This window comes from Symsagittifera roscoffensis, chromosome 9 (genome assembly GCF_963678635.1).
Source record: "Symsagittifera roscoffensis chromosome 9, txSymRosc1.1, whole genome shotgun sequence".
NCBI lineage: Eukaryota > Metazoa > Xenacoelomorpha > Acoela > Convolutidae > Symsagittifera > Symsagittifera roscoffensis.
Genome location: NC_087070.1, coordinates 49,864,813 through 49,872,838, shown reverse-complemented (window position 1 = coordinate 49,872,838; position 8,026 = coordinate 49,864,813). Strand labels below are relative to the sequence as shown.

Here is an 8,026-nt window from a genome sequence, read left to right as displayed (position 1 = left end):
CAGGCAAATTTTTGGAAAAACAAACCGAAAATGTCGTTTGTGGGCCCAAAACTGGTAAAAGAAAAATTGGCCAGTACTTTGATGGGTCTAGATCATTGCCTTCTTTGAAACTGTCTGGAAAGACTTGTCTATCCAAACATTTTTGTGAAAGTTTTGTCAAAACTGGACAAATCTTTTTCAAGTTATAGTGATTAACTCCATATGTATCCAAACTAAACTTGATTTTTAGCAATTCGATTATGTTTGAAATTTCAGTTTGCGTTATGTCTGCTAAAACATTGAGTTAATTTGCTTTCTGACTCCTAATTCTTTTAAAGTATTAAAATTCCTCGCCAATTTTTCTCCAAAATTTGCAAAAAAACTCGTTAAATTCATCAACATTTATGTTCTTTTCTTCCAGGGCGTTGTTTTTGGTAGCAAATGTTACATCGTTATACAGACGGAAAAAATCTTTGCTGTTGATGTTGGATTCCAATCGTTATTTGTTTTGATAAAATGCTCTTTTTTTCTGACTCAGCATTTTGCGACCCAATTAGCTTTGAGATTCAAATTTACTGATTCAATGTTAAATCAATGTTAAAATGATTCAATGTTAATTCTGAGCTTTACGTTCAACAGCAAAAAAAGCTCATCGCAATTAATTTGGTTAATTTTTGTTTCAAACATCGAATAAATTTTCATATAAAGACTCATTTAGTTCTTTCAGAAAAGATTCCGATTCAAGCTTGAACCATGGTCGCATTTTGGTAATAAAAGATTCATTTTTGCATGTTTGTGATGTTGCGTTTAAAATTACTCCATAATGATCAGTTACCAACGTTTTGAAGATGCTTACTGATTTTTTTTACATTGAAAAAAAAACATATCTATACGCGTCTTACTTTCTCTGGTTGCTTGTTTTCCATTTTGTAGAAGATTGATTCCATTTGATATGCTTACCAGTTCAGAGAGTCGTTTGCATTTTCTTAAAATATTAATGTTAAAGTCACCACAAAGTGAATGATGTGTAGATGGTGCTACTAAAATATCATCCAAAATTTTTTGTTGTATTAGGAGTGTGAGTTTTTACCGTGAGTGTCAAAACAAAATTTAGATATAGTTCAACCTCCCAATCAGAATTTAAAAAAAGAAGCATTAAATTGCATGCACCGATAGAGATACATTTAGTGAAAAGAATGAGCTCAATCGAAAGGTCATTGTGTTATAGGGGGTACCATTATTATATATATTACGGCCTATCTCGTTATCTTACATAACTTAGATTGTGCGTTGCTAGACTCGAAAAATTCGAGATAGTTATTAGGGAATTAGGATCTCATAATGTTTCTCTAAACAGTGCTGATTTAAATTATCCGGACAAAAATAAAATTGGAAATTTCAAACACTTCTATCTCAAATTGGGTTTAGATTATACGAAAAAAGAAGAGAATAAAAGCTGCTTAAAACTTCGCCAGAATTATTATGGTTTTTATCCCAAAATTTTATCCCAAAAAGGTCATTTTGGTTTTTTTAATTAATAAATAATTACGCTGAAACTACCTAGACAATTGAAGAAAAAGTTACACCAAAAGCAGCCTTTTGCACTGACCAACAAAGTTTTAGGGACGCAAAAACTTTAGGGAAGCAAATATATGACCTAAACGTCTTAGAATTTCTAGAAAAATTAATTAATAACATTTTTTTGGAAAAAATTAACCCAATTTGAGTAAACTAGATCAATAATTAAAACTTGTAATTATCTGGGAAATCTGAAAATTAAATTCCACTTGCGAAATTATAAATCGATCACATTTCCCGTGAACTTTGCACTTTTGCTGTTCCATAGTGGAGTTTGCCTTCTTTTTAACAAAATAAATGATCTAAAATTTACAAAAATCAAACCGCGAAAAAGAAAATTTGAGCCTGAACACACTACGACTTCAAAAAAATCATCACGACCTAAATAAGAGTCTGAACTACGTTCAGCGTTTGTTAAAAAATCGTTTGATGAACAAAACTGATCAAAAAGTACCAATAAAAATGAGCATTTACTCATGGTTTCAATGATTTTGCCCTAAAAGATATAAACGCAGCATGCTACTCAAGGAGTAACCAGTATATTCCGAACAAAATAAAGCTAACATTGTGAAAAGGTCAATTAAAAACAGCCGGATTATTTGATTTGAAGTTTTCAAACTATATTGTCACAGCATAATCAAAATCAAATGATATGACCAGAAACTAATAAAAAAAACTATTAGGTAAATGGGCCGACAGCTTTCAGCCCACGCCCAAAAAGTCGACAGTTCACCGAAAGTATCTGACAGCGCCTAACTCCACTTTCGAATTTTAACGTAAAAAATAAATGGTCTTAAATCTTTGACTTTCATGATCAATTTAAGATTGAAACTATTTTGATAAAAAAATCAACTTGAGACAGGCAAAACTGAGCTTCCCGCCACTTGCGATACAAAAATGAATGACAATGATTTAAATCATACGGAAAAAATAAACTGGAAAAATCATTCTTATCATTAAAAACTGCAACATATCCAAAAAAAATTACCTCTACCATTGAAAACTATACAAGAAACTTTCGGAATGATTGAAAGAAACCGAATATTCCCAAAAGTCCTTTCATCGGAAATCAGCCGACAAAAATAAGCAGACAGAAAATAATCTAAATTAGCCAAAAATTTTGAGTTTGCAAAAAAAAAACGTCTCGACTGGAATTGAACTGCTGGGCTTTGTGGTCTCAAGCCTTGGTTTTAGAGCAACTTGGAAGAAAGCTGAAGTTGGGCTAAGGGAAATAGACCAACAAAAACAAACAGACGGACGATAGTCAGAAAAAGCACAGACTCTACTTAACAAAAAACAGGTTCCGGTAGTCTCAATCTTTAGGTCCGATGCGCCGGATAGTTGATTGAATTTATAATTACCAAGCGGTAACAAAGCCGAAACAATGCAGTAACCTTTCAAGACGAAAAAACAACTCAAACTTATTTTTTAAAATTAAGCCCCATTTCCCCTCTGAACACACACATTAATTTTTTTTCGGTCCTCAAACGACGCAAAAGGAGGTCACTAAGTCAACAAAAACCCATTGAGCCGAAAAAAAATGCACAAGGCAAAGTTAACAAATCAGTTTGCTAAAATTACAAACAATGTAAAAACCAAATTTCGACTCGTCCAGCTCTTTGAAACGATAAAACAGTAGAAGCAACTACAATGAAACTTGTTTACTGACAAAACATCAGCAGATAAATATTAGGTCGACAATTTTATTTGAAACAGAAAATTTCCATTTGCAAAAAAAAAGTATGTCCGGATCAGGTTCGAACCCAGTATATTTGCTACCCCATCGTATTCTTTACCCACAGGTTAAGTGTGCAGGAGACACGAAGAAACTTGAATTCATTATGCACCAAGGTCCAGATGAGTCCTGCAAACAAAGTTACTTACGGGAGAAAAGTCTAGTACCCAACTACAATACCCTAATTACAAGGGTAAAAACTAGATCACTAGGTAAAGTTTTTATTCCGCTGGGTGATCTGACAATTAAAATGCAGTTTAGAAATTAGAAGTTGATCATATTTTTCGTTTATCACACTTTAGCTGTTCAATACTGGAGTTTGCCTTCCTTTTATGACAGGAAATGAACAGAACTCATCAAATCTAAGCCAGAAGACTATCTTTTGAAACCCATCACGACCTATATAAAGGAATGCACTGCGTTCATCGACTTTTCCATTACAGAGCGCATTCTTTTTTGCAAAAACTCACTCTCAGTCACTCTTTGTATTTTGTTCTCGAAAACAAATGTATTCACACAAAATGAATTATTTTGCAATTCAATCTAAATACATTCGTGCTAGTTCTAAATAGAAATAAAATTGTGAATTAGGAATTGTATTTACAAATTAGATTTAGAGGCCCAAAAAGATCTGATCTGCGATAAAACCGGAAATGCTCGAGGTTAAAGATGGTTTACTTCTCATCCATTTGATCCATCAAAAAAGATTTTTTTTCTAATTAGTTTTAAATTTACATTGAATCAAATCAGCCCTCGTTATGTTACAGAATTACAGTATAATGACATTTAATGTTCAGTTATTTACAATATAATACAAGTCCATTAAACATCTTTCAACTTTCACCATCGCCTCTTAGAACTGTCCCAGATCAATTTCTGGGGAGCCCGCCGGAAGCTTCGTAGCTCCTTGAAGCATATGTGACTTCTTGGCTCTCTGCCTTGACGAAGCCACGCTAGCCGCTGATCCCGGCCTCTCACTCGCAGCTTTCAGCAGCTTGAGAATCTTTTTGTCGACTTCTCTTTTGGTTGCAACATCCAGAACTGTTCGTCCTTTGCTGTCTCGTTTGCTTGGATTGGCACGGGATTCCAGAAGAGTCTTCACTACTTCATAATCGACATCTTCCTATAGAAACATCGAAAACGAATTTATTGAATGAATTTTTATCACAAAGCAGAATCCAACTTTAGTCTAGCCAAGATAAAATTAAAAAACTAATACAACACTCGCAATATAATTTAAACTTGTTAAAAATAATTTAAGCTGTGTTACCAATCTAATCGAGTCTAAAATCTAGACAAATGCTTTTTCATGGTGCCATATGACAACTCATGCATACCTCATTTACTGCTGCATGCAGAGGCGTTTCCCCTTTGCCCGATATCTGATCAACCTCGGCGCCTAATTTGACCAGAATTGGAATCACTTTCGCGTTCCCATGCTTCACAGCCACGCCCAACAGCGAGTCTCCACTTTCGGGGTCAATCAAGTTCACGTTTGCTCCTTCAACTATGTACTGTTTTAAGAAATCAGGATCCTCTTCATTCTTCACTGCAGCTATGAGGAGTTTCGACAAGGACTGCGCAGACGAAGCGCGACTTCGCTCAGATTTGACCGATCCCTCTGTTCTGGACTTAGAGGATATCTTTCTGTCTGTCTTGGAATCCTTGTTGCTTTTAGAGCTTTTCCTAGAAGCTTTTTCGTCTTCATCGCTTGAACTGGAACTACTTTTACTACTACTTCTGCTGCTACTGGGAGACTTATCGCGTTTTTTGTTCTGTTTTTTCCCATTCTTCTTTTTAGACTTCTTTTCATCAGAGTCCGATTTCTCATTGCGCACTTCAAATTTAAGAACAAATTCTGTGCTTCTGGAACCAGTTTCAATGGCGAAAGATTGAAGGTCCTTGAGTTTCATTTGGCTTAACTTGACTCTAGCTTCGGCATTCTTCTCGACGTAAGATCTCACAGCCGTGTTGAGAAACTCTACATTGGCTTCCCAAAAACCGCTTCCTGTACTTTCGGATTGGGTTGTTTTTCCTTTCGGTTTCTTCTGCTGGGCATACTTCTCTCTTTGAGTCCATTTTTCGTGATACTCATTCCTCTTAGTTTCGGTTCCAGTTGGATAATGCAGGCCAACAGTCTGAGTTGCCACTGAATTTCTCAATGTAATTTTGGCCATCGGTATCGAAACCGGCTCCCAGTTTTTACCCTGTGGAAAGGTAGATTTGCTGTACTGTTGATTGCAAAATGAATTGAGACCCGTTGCCATGCTGGGAGCGACAACTAGAACTGAACCACATGCGATGCAGAAAGTTGACTTCTGTTCGTTCTCCTTGGAGCATAGAGTGCACTTAACGAATGGAATCATCGACGCTGGAGGTATCGAACTATCCAAATCCAGTCCACATTTGAAGCAGTACAAATCAAGCGCCGAATTATCATGCCCGCAAGTTGAACAGAATTTGCTCATGCAATCATTTGGCCATCCAGACATGCTTCTCACAATATTTCTCGGATCAACTCTAGGCATCTGGCAGCCACAATCTTGACAGAAACTGGAGTTATCAGCAACCGACGCATAGCATTTTAAACAACTAGTAGAATCAATCTCCCTTCTTAACTGTCGGCCTGTCAGATTATTAGCAGAACCCAAATTTTTGCCACAGCGGCTGCAAAACTTACTTCCTCGCATTTCGTTGAACCCACAAGCAGTGCAGAAGGCTCCAACTTGAGGATCTTGATTCAGGCTTCGAGGAATGAAGTTCTGCCTTGAAGTAGTCAAGTCATCTGGAATCATAATTTGCTTCTCATAGAAACAATTTTTGGACATATCAGGACTCCAGTTTTCGTTGTTGGTCATTAGTTCAGATTTATGTAGGTCTTTAATGAACTTGAAATCATCATCTTGCGACCGATCTTGGTAATTTTTCAGACCCTGGCTGACACGGAAAAGCTTCGCGTTGATTGAGCTTCTCTGCCCCTGTGGGTTAACCGCGAAAGCCTTGACAAGGTATTTACCAACCGGTAGATGAAACGGTTTATCATATTTGTTTGTAAATTTTGAGAGGTCGCCTCCAGGAAGGTCAGGTGTTGCCCCGTTCGTGGAATAATAAATGGTGAATTTCGAGTAATCGCATTTAAGTTCAATTGGATTGGAGGTGTCAATGTCAAACTTAGATTTTTGATCATCCAAAACATTTCCCCTCACGCGAAGAGGCACAATCAAGGGAACAGGTATTCCACTTACCATGAGCACTGAAAGGCGAAAAAATATACAATCATTATTATGACTTCGCAGCAACTTACCACCGACAACAGTTCTAGAGTTCCAAACAAGTTTTAGCACTTTGGCATGTAAGCGATGAAAAATTACGAGCATCTGTGATCAAAAATTAGATCTAGCCTGTAATAGAAGAATTTGTTAGCCCGAATTTCTGATAAATTCATTGTAACATTCGCCCAAATACTACACAGCGACGGAGCGTAGAAAAAGTACCTATTAACGACTGGCAGGCGTCAGTTACCTTAATTCTACTCGTTTGTAACATTCGCCCGGAAGTACATATCGACGGAAAATAAAGCTAGGTTCTAAGACGACTGGCCAACGTCTAAACAGAGCTCTACATGCTTTTCACCGTCTCTACCAAGCCAGTTCTTTTGGCGGTCTTTCTAACATCGGGTCGACAAAAACGTTACTGTTCTCCGGCTTCGACCAGAACGCTCAAATTACATTCGCCCAAATACTACACAGCGACGGAGTGTGACATTCTACCAGAATGTGCCAAAATGCAGATTTGGCGATTTCGAATTTTTAGCAGCGAACCTTCCGAATTGGCGATTTAGAAGGAATAAGAACGTTATTTGAACGATTGGACAAATCCTGAAGGCTGAAGGATGTAACATTCGTCTACTGCAGTCACACATGAGGCTTAAGAAAAATAGGCCCTATAACCACTGGCTCAAGGGTCAGGGACACTATCTCTTGTGTTTTTCTACCTCAAGAACGGTCGGAGCCAGTTCGGTTCGCTTGTGACATTGAGACTACGACCCGTTACAGCTTAAAGGCTACTACTAAAATATCCCCCCACTCTAGAATTAGAAACGTCCCCATACTTAGGTCTCTAGATACCCAAAATACATGAACGCCGTTAAAAACCGGGTTGGAACAATCCGTTAAGTTACTTTTTTATTAGACAGTGGAACTTTGATCCATTTCAGATGGATCAACCTCAAACTCGCCTTACCTCAACATAACAATTATAAAACACACTCTAGGAATTTAAATTTGTACTCACATAGTAGCACGCTCAAGAAGTGGGAAATAATCCAGTCGGTAATTAACTCAAGAATTAAATAACGCAACTAAATGAGTCTAATGTTTTATAGTTTTAACAATGAGAACGAGTTTACTCTCTAGACAATAGTTTTCTTGTGAACCATTAGGACACTCAAGCTGTCCACCTTTCCACCGAAGGTTCACTCTAGTCCAGTTCCGAATAATACTCCAGTCGTTATAATCCAATTCGAGGGAATGCTCTCGTCTCTGTCACAGATGGGACAGCTCTACTCTCGATTATTATAGTGATGGAAATTGCGAATAGCAATTTCCTACTGCTTTTTCTTGCAACTTTCCCGCGTATGCGACTCAATTGTTCTGAAATTGTTCTGATCTCTTTTTCTGATTTTCAGTTCTCGCGAGAAAATCGTGCATGACAGGTTCCATTCGAAATTTTGAA

General features: G+C 37.2%; 1 protein-coding gene across 1 annotated transcript; it reads right to left on the bottom strand.

Annotated features, from left to right (window-relative positions):
- Window positions 1-3,801: 3,801 nt before the first annotated feature.
- LOC134854523 (double zinc ribbon and ankyrin repeat-containing protein 1-like) lies at window positions 3,802-6,541 on the bottom strand. The gene is made up of 2 exons (XM_063870819.1): window positions 4,630-6,541; window positions 3,802-4,415 (listed from the first exon to the last, which is right to left on the bottom strand). Exons 1-2 carry the CDS (start codon window positions 6,538-6,540, stop codon window positions 4,146-4,148), a joined length of 2,181 nt encoding a protein of 726 aa, XP_063726889.1. The 5' UTR covers window position 6,541; the 3' UTR covers window positions 3,802-4,145.
- Between the last annotated feature and the right edge of the window lie 1,485 nt (window positions 6,542-8,026).